General features: G+C 42.3%; 1 protein-coding gene and 1 long non-coding RNA gene across 4 annotated transcripts in view; both read right to left on the reverse strand.

Annotated features, from left to right (window-relative positions):
* Positions 1-432: 432 nt before the first annotated feature.
* Positions 433-19,410, reverse strand: part of EPHB1 (EPH receptor B1) — a 334,021-nt gene continuing 315,043 nt past the window's right edge. For all 3 annotated transcript variants that reach the window (XM_033150122.1, XM_033150121.1, XM_033150120.1), the window contains one exon: positions 433-855. In XM_033150122.1, coding sequence (XP_033006013.1) covers positions 591-855 — 265 coding nt within the window. In that variant the 3' untranslated portion in view covers positions 433-590. The remainder of the gene's footprint in view (positions 856-19,410) is intronic.
* On the reverse strand, positions 13,625-18,107 carry LOC117047223. Its single transcript, XR_004426668.1, has 3 exons — positions 17,594-18,107; positions 14,366-14,428; positions 13,625-13,912 (listed from the first exon to the last, which is right to left on the reverse strand). It is a non-coding gene; the product is annotated as an uncharacterized LOC117047223 (long non-coding RNA).

Here is a 19,410-nt window from a genome sequence, read left to right on the forward strand (position 1 = left end):
ATGTTTACCCAAATTTAACAATATTGCACAAGAAAGAACCCTTAGAATGAAAAGATGGCATTCAACAAAGTTTACTCTTTAGTAGATTAGGGTTGCCATATCCCCCAAAGTGAAAATCTTTGTTGTCATACGTCTGGGTTTTCCAGGACATTTTACTGATTTGGACACCAATTTGACAATCTGGGAAAACCTGGACATATGGCTGCCCTAGAGTAGATACATTGAAATTTATGAGCCTAATGTAGTTGTGTTTGTTAAATTTCAGTGCATAGAACTTAGTTGAATGCCACCCAAATGTGTTGGTGTTCCTACTCATGCAGATTGGATTCTGCTGCTAATACATAACATGCCATACTCATAAACCAGCCCCCTTCCCTTCAGACAGCATTCTTCAACCTCTCAGCTACTAAAGTTTTTTCTTTCTTTCCAAAATCAAGGTTATTTCGTAATTTTTATTGAGTGCAATTTTCAGTTTTTAGTACAATATTTTCTGAAAGTTACTGTTACAAACTCTGACAATTTTGACACAATCAACAAGTTGAAAGGGAACAAGGGAAATGTACAAGAGGGCGCAATCCTTTACAGACATCTCATTGGCTATGTACACGGTGGGGCCTCTGTTGGCTGGGACAGTGCATGCTACTGCGGGAGGACTCTTGCTTCCTCTGCTCATCGGGATGGAGCATGTTCTTTACACGAGAGCTTGGCATCACCCTCAGGAGGTCACAGCTCATCTGCAGGGCATGGCTACCTTGCCAGCGGAAAACAAGGACAGGTCTGCGGTGGTAAGCTTCGCTGTCAGGGCTGGCCTCTTTCCATGTCCTTTCGGCATCAAACAGTGGCATAAAAGTGTTCCTAAACAACAGTGGGCAGAAACGAGAACAAGAACAACAACAAAGAGTTAGCTTTTTAGTTTTTAAATCATGCATACTCTTATAGCATTGTGAAGGCAGACATTGATGGTGGAGGAGGAAAGAGGAGTCCTATCTGTTCATTTTCACCTATTAATTTTCATCTATAATTAATCAAAATTTTATATTGACTAAAATGATGGCAATTTTTAAAATGAAGTTATTTATTTAATGTAAGTATTTCTAAAAATACAGATAAGCACCATCTCATAAGAGATGATAAGCACCCTTCTATCTCACTTTGAAATGAATGATGCCCCTACTAAGATGAAGTCTACCATAATAAATGTGTCACCTAAAAACAATTTCCCCCATAATGATTGTTTCAGTTCTGTGCAGATTAATGCAGATGAAAACATATAGGCTCAATCAGCTAGACTTTATTTATTCAGGTGACAGTGCTAGTTTTAGCAATGGGTACTGGAACCATAATATGTTCTTTCCATAGGATTATAGTTGCGGAGGCTTCTTGCTACTGCTTAGGAACTAACTACTACATAAAGTACCACTACCCAGTGAAGCTCCCCACTATGCAGAGGTGTTTGAGGGTTCTGGTACAACTCTATCAGAATATACAGTATGCCATCATTATTTCTTCTGGCACATGAGATTCCCTTCATAAGCCCTGCCACAGCTAACTAGCTTCCCAGGAGATCTGTGGTTTTATTGGTTCTGGAAATGCTGCAATACTGCCAAAAGGTAGTTCAGAACAGCTTTCAATGCCTTTAGAGCACCTCTAGGGTCTCCTGTCCCTGAATCCCCCCCCCCTTTTAATCATTCATTATATTTTAATAAATTTCAAAAATTCCACATATACATTCCAACACATAAAAACTTGTTATTGGGTTTATTTCAACTTCCCCTCCCATTTTCCATGGTGTTTTTAATTTCTCACCCTTGCTGCACCCTATCACTTGTCCCTGAATTCCTGATTGGCTGGCAAGATCTGCCATCTAAACTCACCACCATTATATTACATGCATATACTGGAACAATATGAATGCACACACATACACAGAGAGAGTCTGTATATTGCCATCTATGTCTTCTGTCTGCTCTACTCTAGTCTACCTTTTCATTTTGAATGGACAACATTCCTACCCTGTTTCTCCTAAAATAAGACATAGCCATAAAATAAGCCATAGCAGGATTTCTATGCATTTGCAAAATATAAGCCGTTCCCAAAAATAAGCCATACCCCGAAAATAAGCCATAGTGACGTGGTACCTCCCATTAAAACAGCCTGGGGAGGCGTGGCTATGCAGCGTACCGATGTGACACGGTTAAAATAAGACATCCCCTGAAAATAAGCCATACTGTGTTTTTTTGAGCAAAAAAAAATATAAGACGGTACTTTTGCCAGAAATCAGGACAGAGTCAAAGTAAGTCCTGATCCAAATGCTTTCAAAACTGGTATCTTGAACCCAGCTTTGGAGTTTCCAGCCCATGTGTCTTCTTGACACCTTTCCCATCAGCCCAAAAATAAACTACCATGTTTTCTAGTGCACTGAGAGTTGGGACTAAGCCAATGCTCTGCTCATGTAGGAGAATCAAGCTTCCAGTGACAGCATCTCTTCACATTGATGCAGCCCCTCTCCCCATTCTTTACTTTTTTAATCCATTATACTTGGGGCAAGAGGAGGGCAAAATTAACAAAGCTCCCTATATCATCCTCAGCCTCCCTGCATGAATTTTCTGTGATTGTGCTATTAAAGCAATCTGTAAAGGGTGAATAATATTACAGCAATAATGTACTTGGCCCTCAGCTACATTGATTTCTTTTCATGTTTCATTCGTAGGAAATCAGGTGGGGGGCAATATCCCCCCCTTTCCCTTTTCTCTTTGGAAATACTGTGGTTTTCCTTGACCGCCCCTCCTCTGGTTTGACGCTAGGCAGAGGAAATTACCCCTTGCCTCCAGTCTTTGCTACAGATTAGCTCCAGCTCTTGGATATGTTTGCTGAAATCTATGCCTCTAGGCAGTAGAGTTAATAACAGGAGAATTGACACCTCTATTGCCCTAATGCCAGCATGAGCCATAACTTTAATAAAACAGGGTTTGCTTAATGTTGCAGCAGTAATAACCCTTGTCCAAGGTTGCCTCCTTCCCCCCTTTGTAATTCTCTCAGAAATGGCGCAAAAATGGGCTGCATTTTACCAAAAGCTCTGCATTGCTTTGGTGCCCACCTACTCCTCAATTTCAAGTTTGTGATGGGGCTTGAGAGTAAATAATTTGTAAAATGGTTTAGGAAGTGCAAACACCCATTTGCATGGGTTTTGAGAACCTTGATTCACCACATATCTCTTGCTTCTGCATTAAAGGGGTACAGAATAATCCTTATGCCAAGAACACCAGACAGATAATACAGATATATGCACCGGAGAACTGAATGCTGAACTACCTGTTAGCCTTGCCCTGACCCACTTGTGCCAGGCTGTCTGCCTTTTTCATTCTTTTAAGCCCTGCATGTAAGGTGAAGAGCTGTAGCTCAGTGGTAGAGCTCAAATCTTGCATGCAAAAGGTCCCAGGATTTATCCCTGGTGCCTCTCTCCAATCTCATACCCTGGAGAGCCACTGTCACTCAATGTAGATAACACTAAGCTAGGTGAGACTCAATATAAGGCAGCTTTCTGGGAGAAAAATGAGACCAATGTGCTGGACAAATGCAGAATGGGTGGTGGCTCTCCTAAGGAGTTTCTGGCACAGATGATTAAGGTTGTCTCTTAAAGAAAGAAACGGCACAGCATCCACTTGTGTAGTTAGTCCTGAAAAGAGCAGCAAAGGGTTGCCTGTTACCCATGCCGTAACAGAGAAGTGTAGCCCAGCAGCAAAATCCCATTATTTAGCCACATCAGGGGTGCAAAGATACTTTTAATATACAGTTGCACATTGGAAACATAAAACCGCCACATTAAATAGCAAAGCAATTGACCGCTGTGTCCCCTTGCCTAGCTCCTGATAACTAGGGGCTGCCAGCACAATTATACTGGGGCTTGTGTTCCACCATCCTAACTTACTGAAGCTTAAAAAATGTCCCTGCTGTGCCTGACATTTTGCTTCTCTTAAAATTCATCATCTTTTGGAATCAAATCATTTTTGCAAACCTAGGTAGTAATGAAACTTTTATTTATTAATCTGGGATTCACAAGGGGGAGAAAAGGAGAAAGGGGGAGGGCAGAAACCAGCCAGAGAGAAATGCAGAACAGGGAAGCTTGTGGAAATTATCCGACAGGGAAAAATATAAGTGTGTATGATAGGGTTAAACAGGCAAAGCTTAACATGAATAAAATCTCAACTGAAATCAGTGTGATTTACTTCCAGAGTTTAGAAGCAGGGTGAAAGGAAGACAGGAGTGTGCAGAAAGGTATGCCAGATGGAGCCAAGCATACGTCAGAAACTGAGTTTTACAACCCAATCTAAACTGTATTGCTTTCAATGAGACATACTCCTAAATACATGGGCACAGGAAAAGATATTCACCAAGTAACAATGAAATGCCTATCACTAGTACCTGTATAGTACAGGAACCCCTGAAACTGTTATATATCTTGGGGTACTCTGAACTGAGCCAACTGTGCCTCACTGCACTCCTGTTGCTAAGGCTGTGCCACACCAACATCACAGGCAGGATACAGATTTTGCCTCCCTTGCAATGGTGTCCAAGTGCAGCACTCTCCCCCATAGAAAGGAATGTAATCCATTCACTTATATGGAGAAATCAAAAGTATATGTTCAGGAGCTCTACCCTGCCCTTTGCCTCTGGTAATACCAGTGAAGATTTCCCCCAACTGCATTTCCAATTACAGCCAGTCTATTGTATCTCCTAGGGCAAAATGGGAATCAATGATGATGACTTTGCATTATTTATGTACTGCTATGAATCTCTATGGTGCATTACAAAGCATAAGAAAATAAATCCCTGCCCTCCCCAGACACCTTACAAATTAAAAACTGATACGGGGGGGGGGGGCACTGCACATAGACACATGCAAACAGGGAAGGATATGGGTTTATTTCAGTTACCCATACTTAGGAGTAGTTACAGTGTGTTGGGAGGACCAGGCGAATGTGGCTTAATTGAAAAGATGGGTTTTGAGGAGAGATCTGAAGGAAGGGAGAGAGGCAGCATCCTCCAGATGTTCTGGGAGACATCCCCGAGCTTAAAAGGCATCAAGAGCAAGCAAATTCATTTGAGGGGGCAGAAGATCTTCAGATGGCTAAAGAGTGAAGGTCACAGGCAGGGCTGCCACAGGATATGATGCGACCAGAGAGATAAGAAAGGGTGGTGAGAGTGTAGAGGGCTTTGAAGACAAGAGCAAGGAGTTGGTGCTTGATCTGGGAGAAAGCCAGAAGCCAGTGTAGGGATTTAAGGCGGGAAGAACCATAAAGGAGATGAATAATTTTGGCAGCAAAGTTCTAGACAGAAGGGGGTGGGGACTGAAGCAAGACAACAAGTGGACCAGAGTGGAGACAGTAGCAGTTGTCTAGGCGAGAGTTGACCTAGAGTAGTCAATGAAGGATACAAGGGGAGGAGATTGTAAAGAGAAAATCAACATGACTTGGCAACAGAATAATGGCAGGCACAGAAGAGAGAGGGGTGAAAGATAAAGCCAAAGTTTCATTCCTGGACAAGAGGAAGGTACGGTAGGTGGTGACATTGTTAATAGATACAGAAAATGATCTGAGGAGAGGTGGAGTGCTTAGATAGCAATATGAGACATTTACCCTCGGACATGCTAAGTTTAGAAATCAATGGAATGTCAAAGTAGAAATATGAAGCAGTTGGAGATGCAGAACAGGAGGGAGACAGGTCTGGACCAGAGAGGTGCAGCTAGCTGTCATCAGCATGTAGGCAGTACTGAAAGCTATGGGATTTTATGAGGACATTCAGGGCCAGTGTGTCAAAGGAAAACAGCAGAGGGCCAAGAACAAATCTCTGATATAGCCATGAAGAGGATGTTTAGAGGGCAGTTCCAGGAGGGTGCAGAAACCAGATTGTAGGGGTCAGGAGAGGAGCTGGAGGAAAGGAAGTTGAGACAGTGGAAGTAAGCAACAGGCTCCAGCTGTTTGGAGACAAAGTAAAAGGGGAAATTAGTTGGTAGATGGACAGAAAGGAAGGGGCAATGTATTACTATTATCTTTTAAGGACAGAGGAACCTGTGGGATACTTGAATGCAGCAGGAAATAAGTCAGAAAGCAGAAAGAGGTCGATAATTTATATGGTGGAAAGGCAGGAGAATGGAGGGGCAGTTGGCAAGAAAGGACAGGATGAAGGAGGCACAGGAAGAGGTGGATTAGGAATGAGGTGAAAACCGAGCCAGCTCCTATCTGCCTTTGCATGCCTCTGTAAAAGAGGTGTTTTTTATACATACAATGTGAACAGATTCTCAGGTTTCTAAGACTATTCCTTGCTGATAGCAGTAGCAGACATAATAATCTATCTTTGAGCTCAGACCTGCAGCCTGGTCAAGACTGTTCCCCAAGAGACTATGATATAGCTAACAGTGATAAAACTACAGTACTGAGATTTATTTGAGATTAAATAGTCCAATAAAAGTACAAAATGTTGTTAACACATCATATAATCTCTAGGCCAAACAGCACCCCCTGCTTCAAATCTTCATGTGGCGGAAGCAGTGCTGCAGAATGGTGCACAGATGTTGTTGCCCGGCTCCCGTGTAGAGTCAGTGTGGCTTCTGTGCCACAGTAAATTATAAGGGAGGGAGGGAAATGCCGGCTGTACAGATTGAAAACATGCCTGCAAATATGGAGTAATCCTGGAATAGGGTAGGCAAGATGAAAGGGTGGGGAGAGGAAGAAGCCAGAGCAGCCACTGTTGCCTCTAATTGTTCATACAAGCACTCCCTGGTTAGTTGCCCTAACAATGTCATCTCCCTAGGGAATCCCAATTGTCAGCTGAGTGCAGTTTCACACTTCACAGGGAGGATAATTTGACAGCCACAATTAACTCAAATGGGGCTTTGATTCTATGAAGGGAGGCCATCATGTAGTTAAAAGTTATATAAAAAAACAACTGTTAACACTGCTCCCCACCAGGTGTGTATGAGACAAAGCTCATTAATTTCCAGAAGTACTTGAGAGGGAGAACACAGAGCAAAGACACAAAGGAAAGTGCAGTATGGAACATAGCTCTCCACGCGGGGACAGACTCCCCTTGGCTTTTGCCAGGATGGATGCAGAGTACAATTCAAAGTTCTGGGAAAGGCTGAGCATCCCCTTGGCAGGCAGTTGACTCATTCCTCCTAGAAGAATGTGTGCCAAGAGGAACATGTTCAAGAGGGCCAAGAATAAAAGAATCAGCAAAGCAAATATAGAGATGAGGTTATTCTGGATGGCCTCATCCTTTTGTGACTCTTTCCCAGGAAAAGGCAGGCTGCACAATCCCTGCACATTTAGACTACACGGAATGATCTGAGGAGGAGGGAACAGGATTGTAGCAGTAGGCCATGCTTCCACACCCAGTCAAAATATTATGCCTCATGCACCAAGCCTAAACAGACACTGGCTCTCTGTGCAATCCCAGGACCTGTGAAACTTCACATATTCAGGCTGTATGTGCACAGGCTCCGTGAACTCAAAGCCAATGCAAGAGAAGAGTTTGGTGCTGACCTCCGCAATCCCACTCACCCTATTGCATGTTCAGTGCACACTGACTGTGGTGCAGATAGCCAAATTAAGACCTCCCTGAGGTTCAACTACAAAATTCATTACAATGGACCTTGCAAGATGACAAAAATCTCATGCACCAACCTCTGAAAAGAAAACAGAACTTTGACAAATAGGATTTTTAAATGCTTATTGCATTTGCCCTTACATTTTGAGCATGTGGCTCTTCTTCTTCTTCTTTTTACTGTGGCATAATTGAGGCTGATAAAAAAATGAATCCATGGCAGGGAATCTCAAGCCCTTTCCCACCTGCCAGTTCTCTCCTACAACCTCCCCTCTCACCAATGGGAATGGCCTGTGCAGATGGAAATGTAGGTCAAGAACATTGCTGGGAGAAAGTGGTGAGCAGAGGTCATTTCCCCCACTTTTTGCAGCAAATCACTTTCTTCTTGCAAATGAGAAGCATAGGCTGGTTTTTGGAGACATGTTAAAATTTGCTCTCTTAACCCTTTGGGCATTTCGTGGAATTTAATCTAAACTTTACCTTATAATCTACACATTTGCATCTCACTACTATTTAAGAACTGCCAGGAATGTTTACCTTGGGTTTTATTTTCTCCTCTAAACAAGTCATAAAACTCTTAAGAAACATTCTGTATGAACTAAACTAGGCAGCCCTGCAGTTCCTCCCTTTTTATTTGTTGAATAAGATATGCTCTGATATGACACAGAATTACTAAGGAAGGGAGCAACAAATGAAGAATTTTAAGACTAGATACAGTAACCAGATTTGTTCTCCACTTCTCTGCAATTTTCAGTAAGTCAACAGCCACTCTAAATTTGATGAGTTCCTAGTACTTTAGATTCCATAATATCTGGAGAGTCTGGGAGATTTAACAGTAATCAACCATAGATCATAGATATGATGAAAGGAATTTGCAAATAATTCTTGTTACTCCCTCTCTCTCTCTTTCCCTGTGTGTGTGTGTGTGTGTGTGTGTGTGTGTGTTTTCTAATTTGCTACAGATTCAATGCATGCTTCCTAATTACTGGACTCACTTTCGACCTAAAAGTGGCATTATATGCTTGCTTTGATAAAAACTGGGAAACACTAGCACTATCAGAAATGCAACCATTACACAGATAAGATATTTGTGTTTTGAAAGTACAGCACCTACATGGAGAGGAACAAGCCATGTAGCCCTTGTTAAACATTATCTGTATACTACAGTGCAACTCCAGGATTGGGGAACAAAACACACAAAGATTACGGTGCTCAACAATCTACAATAATGACAGCAACTGTGGTCTAGTTATGTTTGGAGGAACATACTCCTCAGCACGGTATACTGAAAAAAGGATAACAGAATCATAAATCATAGAGTTGGAAGGGACCCTGAGGGTCATCTGGTTCAACCCCCTGCAATGCATGAATCTCAACTAAAGCATTCATGACAGATGGCCATCCAACCTCTGCTTAAAAACCTGCAATAAAAGGGAGTCAACCACCTCCTGAGACTCTTCCACTGTCGAACAGATCTTACTGTCAAAAAGTATTTCCTAAGGTTTAGTTGGAATCCCCTTTATTGTAATTGGAAGCCATTAGTTTGAGTCCTACCCTACAGAGCAGGAGAGGACAAGCTTACTCCATCTTCCATGTGACAGGCCTTTAGATATTTGAAGATGGCTATCGTACCTCCTCTCAGTCTCCATTTTATCAAGCTAAACATGGCCATGTCTGTTTATGTTTCTCCCTCAAATAGATCAATGGAAGAAGTAGACGTTCTTGTTATATTTTTCATAATATGTTCTGATCATCTGTCTCATCACTACCACAGCTCTTTCCCATCAACTGGAAGTTCAGCAGAAGCACCACATATTTTGGCATGTGAGTCACCCCATGACAGGGACAGAGAATAGATACAAATCTAGAAAATGGGATGGAGATCATAAACATGGCAGAGCAGAGCATCAGAAGTGGTATCGTGACATGGCAAGAACACTGAAGAAAGGCCTAGGTAGAACAAGCTAGTCAATTCTTCTGCACATATAGGCCTGGTTCATATAACATGGTAAGCCAAAATATAGTTTACTTGAACCACACAAGACATATGGGCTCCTGGAAATGAGCTTGCAGGTCCTTTGCTCTTCCTTGGTCCTTCTTACTGAATCATGATGAGCACAGCCAAAGCACAGCCAAAGTTTGGACTACCATGCCATCTGAACCAGGATTCATAGTTAAGCTCTCTCCTCGCTAACTATGAGTTGTAGTCAAAGTTTATTATTTGCTGTGGTTTGTTCTTAGCTACAGCACCATATGTGGAGTTTAACCATGAGTCCTGTTTGGACCACATGCTAAGCCAAACCTTGACTTAGTTCAATGCAGTATGGGAGCAAACAGGCACAATGACAAACAAAGTGGGCATAAGTGCCTCTCTAAGAGCCCACATGTACACACTGTCCTGGGAAACAACAGTTTTGCTCCTGCAAACCAGACTGTGGAATGTGAGCTAGAATAGTCAGGTGGCCTTGCTATAGGCTGTTAGCCAGGTATGAAACTCAGGTAATCAAATAGAAAGGTTGCAAGAACTCAGGCCAGGATGAAAATAAATACCGGTAATGATTTCCTCTATTTTTGTTGTTTAAAGTATGAAACAAATTCATATGGCCAAAAGGTATGAAACTCAGAGCATATGGAAGAAAAGGGAGATATTTACTAAAGCACACTATCACACAAAGCCACTGGGCTCCACTTGTTCCACTGTATTTGAAGTATGCTCGAAAGGAAGTCCTGGTCACAATCTGGTCTTTCCTTTAATGTTGAACATCAGGATATCTTGCTCCCTTCAAACTAAACCAGTGCATCTATTCAATGGAAGAGTGGGGAAATCAGAGGGGGGGGGGGAATTGTGCAAATCCCAAATTCAGTTCTATATGCCCCTTCCTAAAAAGTTATTGCAAAAGTTTGTTGTTGTTGTTGTTTTAAAAAAATCTGAGAATACTATTATTTATTTAAAGATGGGCTAGTGGTATCTTGTACCATTTTCTCATCTTCCTGATACGTCTTTGGAAATCACAATTTGCATTTTAGATAAGAAACTCTCCAGGCATCCTCCTCCTGCAACACAGCTCTTGGCATGGGCTGTATTTCATGCTGTCAGTCCCACTCATTGCTAATTAGCATGGAGAATTGCAGTGATGTTAACCATAATTTTCATCCCTTCTCCCCACCTTCAAAACAAGGGTTTGGTTACCTAATGAGACCCCTGAGGATAATCAGAAAGAAACAGGGACAAATTCAATCATGGTGCAGCCCTGGTAACTTCAGTGCTATTACTAGCAGAGGGAAATATTTGCAAAGGGGGGAAAAATAGACACAATATACCAGTGAGGGAGTGAAATAAAAAGTAAAGAAAGGGGAAACATTTTTTTAAAAAGTTATAGAAGGAGTAATTTGGCATAATATGCAAGAGCACAAGATGAAGACTGGACATTTGGTGTAGCTTTGCCATTAAATTTGGCCACTGGGTCTCTACTTGTCACACTGAAATTTCAACTTAAAATGAAAAAAAAAAATGCTGATGTATTCAAAATGGATTTTCCCAGTATTTTACAAATATCACGCCTAACTTTAAAAAGGTAAGAGATAAGAACTTAAGGAAATCAGCCCTGAGTGCTCACTGGAAGGACAGAGGCTCCAATGCTTTGGCCACCTCATAAGAAGAGAAGACTCCCTGAAAAAGACCCTGATGTTGGGAAAGATTGAGGGCACAAGGAGAAGGGGACGACAGAGGACAAGATGGCTGGACAGTGTTCTCAACATGAGTCTGACCAAACTGCAGGAGGCAGTGGAAGAAGGAGTGCCTGGCGTGCTCTGGTCCATGGGGTCACGAAGAGTCAGACACGACTAAACAAAAAGAACTATTTGGGCAATAATGATGATAAGGATATGCTATATAATTTCCAAATGCACCTTTAACTTCCTCATATGTGAAACTGGAATTTGGAATCTGGTTACATCTTGGAATCACCACCTGAGAAGTAGCCAGGGTGTGACTATTGAATATCTGAGGCAGGGTTCTCCAGCCTTTTTGGCCAGAGAGCACATTTCAGATTTTGTGGGATTGCTGGCAGCACCAGTCACACAATAGCTGCCCAGGGGGGGGGGGGATAACACTAAATTATAGATGCAGCCCACCCGTGACAACCTTAGGGTTACCATGTATTTGCTGGTCCTGAATCACACAGTATTGATTTTGCACACACACTGGTGCTGTTGCTGTCTAATAGCAGCAAGGAGCACTTTTCAGCACGAGAATGAATACACACACACGGTGGACATGCCTTAGTTTTATTTCACAGAAATCATTTAGAAGGTTCCTGCACATCTTGCCCCATAACTTTCTTTCCAAAGTGTTAGAAAAATGGAAAGTCAGAGTCTGGGCACCCTTGAAAGCCTTCATGGACACATGGCACCCACCTGCACTGGGTTGGCAACCACTCATCTAAGGGCACCCTCTGGACAATCAGCAGTCAAGGACACGTTGGAGTGACATCATTCTTGGTGTCCTGCTCAGAGACCAGGAAACACTGCTGACTAACAACAGACTTTGTCTTTTCACTATCTCATTCTCTGCTAGCTGAATAGTGATAACGAAAAAAATTATCACCAACAGTTCCTCACTTTCACATAACTTGATGTCAAGCAAACACTTCCAGTTTACTCATGTTCTTGTGGTCTAGAAGGCACCTTGAGAATTCTCAGCTGCCATAACTTGCCTGCCTCTCATGTAAGGAGTGTAAAATGCAGCCCAATTGCACAGTGACAAATGATTGTTTCTTCAAAAACTGTCCTGTGGTCTTATGTACCGTATTTTTCCATCTATAAGATCCCTATAAGATCCCTCCATCCCCCCAATTCAAGAAAATGGGGGGAGATGTATCCATGTATAAGACACCCCTCCAAATTTTGACATTATTTTTCAGGAAAAAATCTAGTCTTATACATGGAAAAATACGGTACATCCTTCAGACCTACATTCGATGGTTTGTTCAGTGTCCCATGTGTTAACCATCCCTATCTTCATCTTCACAATTCTCCCTTAAATTTCCCTCTCTCCCTCAGTAAATTAATACAAACATCCATATTGTTTATGGATAGTCTTCTGTTAGGTCACAGAGATGTGACTTAAGCCTTATAATGAAAGCTTTGTTATGAAAATGATATATAGCTTTTTGTCATCTTCTTGTCAGATGACCCATTTTCAAGTCTCTGTTTCTTGAAAGTATTCTGTTTGATTTCACTTATTACGTTGTTTGGTCCTGAGATTTTGTACACCACATAGACATATTTTTATATGAGTCTGTGGTGTAGAAATGAAATAACAAGAGCACAATACATTTGTTTGGGGGGGGGGGATTTCTCCTATTTTCTGCAAAAGGGCAAACATCCCCACCTATACAGGCAATTTCCAGAGCTTCAGCTTCTTTAGTTATTTTATTTATTTCATAAAATTTATACCCTGCTTGATTGTAAAAAAAAAAAAAAACCATCCTCAAAGTGGTTTATAAAATAAGCATTTGCAGGTTCTAAATATGCCCACTTGAAGCTAATCTTGAGCGTTTCTGAATAAGGGTTAGGTTTAACAGCTAAAAGTATACTGGATTGTTTTCAACTATGTTTTACTCAGAGTAGGTCTACTAAAAATTGAAGAACCAAAGTTAGTCATGTTCATTGATTGTAGTGGATCTCCTACCCTATGAGTAGTCCATAGCTGAATACCACCCACTGGCAGGGTGGGAGGAAAGAAAGAAAGAAAGAAAGAAAGAAAGAAAGAAAGAAAGAAAGAAAGAAAGAAAGAAAGAAAGAAAGAAAGAAAGAAAGAAAGAAAGAAAGAAAAGGACCTAATAGAGAGAAGTGGTGATAGGAAAAGCTCTAATATATATAATTGTGGCAATTCCTTATTCATGCACCATTGATTGGGAGAATCTCCTTTCCACCTCTTTCTTTTGACCCCCTACCTCCCAGTGAAGAGTCCTGTTGTTTACAACAAGCAATTAAATATGGAGTAGAAGACTACAGGAACTAGTTTTCTTACTATTTTTATGACTTTTTTGACAACAAATTTTCTGCTTCAAGGTCTAGGGAGTCTTCTGTAAATTTTCATCCACTGTTCAAAATAATTTGGAAGGCTGCCAGGCTGTTACTGGAAAGTTTCCATCTTGGCAAGTTCTTGTGAAAGAGAGCCCCCAAATCAGATTATGACATGCAAATGAAGAACATCTATGTAGATCGTCTTCTTTTGCTCGCTCAGAGCTTTAGAGGGGAACCAGATGCAAAATGCCTAGTTGCACAGCACGAGTTGTGATTTAACCTATGATCAGAAAAGTAAAGCCTTTTACATTTTACAAATTGATTTGCCTGCTACCGAAACACAAAAATAGGCCCAGAGCAGGGAGCTGGTTCACATTAAGATTCATTCGCTACAGTTAGAAAGATGAATTTTTAAAAGGAAGCCCTACGATTTGACAGCTTTCCAAGCGAACACATTGTAGTTAAAACTTATTAGGAGCATTTACAGATCAAAGGGAGAATCTACCTTGCTTTCTCAAATTGCAAATGTGTAGCTTGCAGTTGCAAATCAGCAGCAGTAATCATAGTAATTCACCCAAAACCATAATGCATAAATGATGCTCTGTGTTCCCTGTCCCTGCCAGCTGGAAAACTCCTACAGCATCAGAATCAGCTACACCCTCCAGTTTCTCTGCCAACACATTGTATTGCAAACATGATTCCTCCAAATAGTGGGAAGTCTGCCTGATTATACCTTGTGACGACAGGAAACAGTCGGGTTGTGCATCTGTCTGTTGCAGACCAAGTTCTCATGATCCTGGAAGAAAACTATTTGCAATTATAAAAAAATAAAAGCAATACTTCTGATGGGATTTAAAAAACTAACTCTCTAACCGTTTGCCCAACTCTGCTCCGAAAGAAACTACTGAAATATATAATCAATGCATTGTTCACACACAGTGAGAAAACAGATGCTACACTACCAAGGTTAGCAGGTTTAAAAAGGGAAGGATGATATGGTACTCAAGACATCATTGTACAGGTTTTTGGTACAGTGCATATTTAATGGATGCAAAGGAATGGATAGGAAACCTCGATCATTGCAGTTAGTGCTGTGTAGCCCAGAATACAGTCATACCTCTGGTTACGATCGCTGCGGGTTGCGTTCGTCACAGGATACGAACGCGCCGTACCTGGAAGTACCAGAACGGGTTACTTCCAGGTTCGGCAGTTCGCGCATGCGCAGAAGCGCCGAATTGCTCTTTGCGCATGCGCAGAAGCGCCGAATTGCGTCACGCACATGCGCAGACACGGCACTTCAGGATATGCACTGTTCAGGTTGCGAACAGGGCTCCGGATCTCAGATATATAGGCCTATATAGATCTACACCTGCAGCTCCTGGAGCCCGAAGAGAAGGCTATTTCTCTCAAACTGTTTCTGGTAGAACTTACTTAGTGATAACACTGTAGTCAAATTGCCTCCGGTGAGGCCTTCTGCTCTGCTGAAACCTTAGTAAGTATAGCTAGGCTGCTTTCATTTCACTTGATGGTCTAGTGAAGTAGGAACAGAAGAAACAGGAACTGGGAAGGCAAAAGGTCAAGGGTGGTGAGGATATATATATATATATATATATATATGATAAAGGAGTGGGAGAGATACAGTGGACTGGGGGAAACACAGAGAAACATAAGAGTCTGAAAAAAGGTAGGAAATGAGGATATGACCAGAAGGGCAGATTTGCAAAAGGAATATAATTCAAGAGACAGTCCAAACAGAGGGGAAAGGTGGACGGGAGCTGGTAAAGTAAGATCTGAAGATGACATTGATTAAAAACCAACCTTTGGCTTCTGGTTTATATTTCAACATAAATGGGAAACTGTTCATACCACTCTTCCTCAAATCCCACTACTTTATTTCAGCCCAGATGTTTGATGGAAACAATGGTATGAAGAAAAAAGTTCTTATCATTTACAGATTATGAAAATATCTGTACTAGGAGAGAAGTTCTCACCCCATTCATTCTCTACCCATGAATGAAAATTGTCCTTTCATAAGGGGGAAAAGGGGAAGGTATGCATCATATAGAAATCAACACTCTCCACAATTACATTCATGGGTTACTCTACCCAATGGGCCAGATCATTATATACCCCACCCCCATGGGTCAAACTGATAGGTGAGGGGGACCACACACCTGATAATCACCTGGCATCACAATGATATCAGATGCCTTTTTTTTTTTTTTAGCTTGCATGGTTTGAAATAAAACCTTTAAAAGCATGCCACAAGACCAATTGTGGGAAGTTTTAGAACTGATCAGCAGTGCCTGGAAACCCCTTAAGGCTGATCCAGGTCTTTATATGCCCCACACCTGATGTCATATATGACATCAGATGTCAGGCAAGTGAGCTTGGCCAAAATGATCTCCCAGGCCAATTGGGGAGGTTGGTGGATCGAATTAGGCCCATGGGCTACAGGTTCCCAACCCCTGATCAAAACCCTGGAGCTTCCTACTTCTACTTGCAAGAAGAAATGTTCTATGACAGGGACAGCCAATGTGTTCCCTCCATCAGCTTCAGCCAACACAACATGACCAATAGTTCAGGATAATGGGAACTGTAGTCCACAATATCTGGACCACCACTTTGGCTACCCCAGCTCGATGGGTACGGTAAGAAAGCTTCTGTATGCACCAGGCATTGGATCCCTCCCTCCTGCAAGGGCATAAATAACACAAGTATCCACAGCACAAAGTACCTGATGACTTGTAGGTCATGGATGTCGTGCACCAGGCTAGTTGCACAACATGCTGCAGGAAATAATCCCACGATGACACATTGGTAATCATAAACTAGCACACACTATCCAGGTCACTGGGGAGCCTAATCCTTTGTATACCTAAGAGTGACCCATCAGTGAAAGCGGTTACTCAAGAGATGCGATACAAAGCAGAAAAAGAAAGGGGGGAACAATTAAATACAGTCCTAAGCTGCTGTTGTAGCCTGCAAAGAAGGATCCTGGAGAGCTTTAGAGCACAAAGGAGGAAAGAAAAGGTTTTCTCTTTTAAAAATTGGTACATTAAATCCAAGGAAAGCTGACAGGCTGAGAAATAATGGCCCGAGTTTACTCTTATTTAAAAACTGGCTGCCTGCTGCTTTCGCTGCGATCCCCACTCAGGCTTTCAGCACCATTTCAAATTAAATATACATAAGTGCTTTCAAAGAGCTGTTAATTTGAAGGTCATTAAAGAGCATAAAATATATTTCCTTTATTTATAAAGAGGCGCATAATAATGCTATGCATATGGACTCCTCTCTCTCCCTTCCTGCAGTATTTATTATCTCCGATATGAAAGCGATTGACTTCCCTTGGCTACCAGCTATGCACTCTGTCATCCCCATTTGAATTACTGTTATCACAAAGAAGCCTCCCCCCTCCTTTGTAACCCTCCCATCACTTGGCCTTCTCTGGATCACAGAACACAAAGGGTGGGGAATACAGGGAAGTAGAAAACGCACTGGAGCAGCCCAGGCATTTGCCGGGAGGGAGGGTGGGCACTTAGCATGAGGGAGAAACCCTGCAACTCAGGTGCAGGCTTGTGGCTAAATGGCAAAGGTACCAGGTGCCCCAGCCTCGAGTGCCACTTAATACATCCCAGGTCAGTGCCTCACAGCCCTGCCAGATCTGTTGCCCCTACCCCAGAGCTATGGTTATGGCTCTGCAGCACTCAGTGGAATTGCAAACAGACATTTAGCAAACACTGCACCAGCTGCCCATATCTGTAAGGGGCATTTTAGCACCTTTCCCTGCTCGTTCTCCCTTGTTTGCAAATACCAGCCCTTGCAAACCTTCGTTCTGTGACCTCCCTTCCGCCCCCATCTTGGCAGGGCAACCCTCTCACGGCTGCCTCCCTCCCAACCTCTCTGCCCTGCTCTCCCTTCTTCCTTATGCCACAGCTGTCTGCTTTAGGAGATAAATTACCTGGTGCTCAACAGCTTGTCAGCATTCTCACAGCTTATCCACTACATGGGAGGAGGGCCAGGCCAGGCTGGGGTGGGTGGGGAGAGAGGAGTAGGACGGGAATTTGCCGTTGCCATAGAAATGTAGGGATGAAGCTGACAATTGAAAACCATTTCATAGATTTAAAGACATGACTGAGAACAAGGGAGAACAAGACGCACTCAGTCACAGGAAATAAAGAGAAAGGTGAGATCGACAAATAGATAAATTGATAAACAGCGAGTGGAGAAAGCTGCAGACCGAGAAAAGAACAGCTTTGGGCGTGGAAACCAGGGAGAGGAAAGTAATGCTAGGGTTCCCCAAACAAGAAAGAAGAAAGAAGAATAGGAAGTTAGGGAAACTGACCATGTATTCCTAAGTTCAAGGACCTGAAATGGAGAGCAAATTTCCATAGTTTTCAGAAATGTAGATGGCAATGATTAATGATTAGGTGTCACCTCAGAAGATGATCAAAGGGCGGTATACAAAAATATGACCTGGGTGGTGGGTGAGGTGACCACAGGTAAGTGACAAATATAAATAATACTAGAGAGGAAAAATACTATATCTGTGAATTAGACTAATGGCTGATTTGTAGACAGGGGGAGTCAATGTGGTGTACTTCATTTGTTGTTGTTGTTGTTATACTAGAAATTCCATCTTCCCTAACCTTTGGCCATGTTAGCCTAGGGTAATGGGAGTTGTTCAACAACCTCTGGAGAACAACAGTTCTGATGCCCCTGTTTTTACAGTGCAAGAAGGGAGCACTCAGAAATCAATTCCAATGGTCTTTCTCCAGAAGACACACAGAGCAGCAAATGAACGCAGGATGCCATGAGTAAGAATGGACAGATCAGCCTAAGTCCACCTCATTTCATTTTCACTGGCACTCAATCATACATCCATTCTATACCGTTTTGTATATGGATCTTTCGAAAGATTGAATGAAAAGTGCACATTCAAATTGTATGCCTTATTATATAGTACAGTGGTACCTCGGGTTACGTACCCGATCCATTCTGGGGTGCCGTTTGCACCCCGAAAAGTACATAACCCCAGCATCCATTCTGCGCATGCACAAACAGTGCAGAATGCTTCTGCGCATGCGCAGACCGTGCAGAAGCGTCTGCACGGCGAAATTCACTTCTGGGTTTGTGGGGTTTGTAACCCGAAAAAACGCAACCTGAAGCGGACGTAACCTGAGGTACCACTGTATATGCATTATTGAAGACTTTTTTGTGTGTTTCCCCAATATATACTTTTCAATGCATTTTTTGGGGGGTAAAATACAAGTGCATTTTAACTATCTCCATCCTCAAAAGTGGACACTTCCGTAGACAGACCTGATTCCATTGTCACATCCATGTCACCATGGATATGAGCAATTTGATCCTTAAAGTGCTTTGCAAACATGTCACAGCTGGCCTCCAAATTCTGAACCTCCAAACATGTCACAGCTGGCCTCCAAATTCTGAGTGCCATATAAGCCAAACGGCAGAAATCCCAAAACCACCTGGAAAAGCTTCACTGGATGGTACTATGAGAAAGCAATAGGAATAGAAAAGAACTTTCTTTGCTGACATCACAGCCACTTGAGTAGGCTCAATAATGAGCTGTGAGTAGTGTTCAAAGAAATTGTCTGCAAACCTTCTCCTGGTTGCTCTCTCACCATTTCTCTACTTGCTTCCTAGCCCTCAGCTCTGTGGAATACTATTCAATGGAATGGGGCATTTTGGAGTGACTGGGCAGTATTCAACTAACCAGTCCTGTCAGTTCAAGAGTTTCCACTTGCATAATGG

This window comes from Lacerta agilis, chromosome 5 (genome assembly GCF_009819535.1).
Source record: "Lacerta agilis isolate rLacAgi1 chromosome 5, rLacAgi1.pri, whole genome shotgun sequence".
Taxonomy (NCBI): Eukaryota; Metazoa; Chordata; class Lepidosauria; order Squamata; family Lacertidae; genus Lacerta; species Lacerta agilis.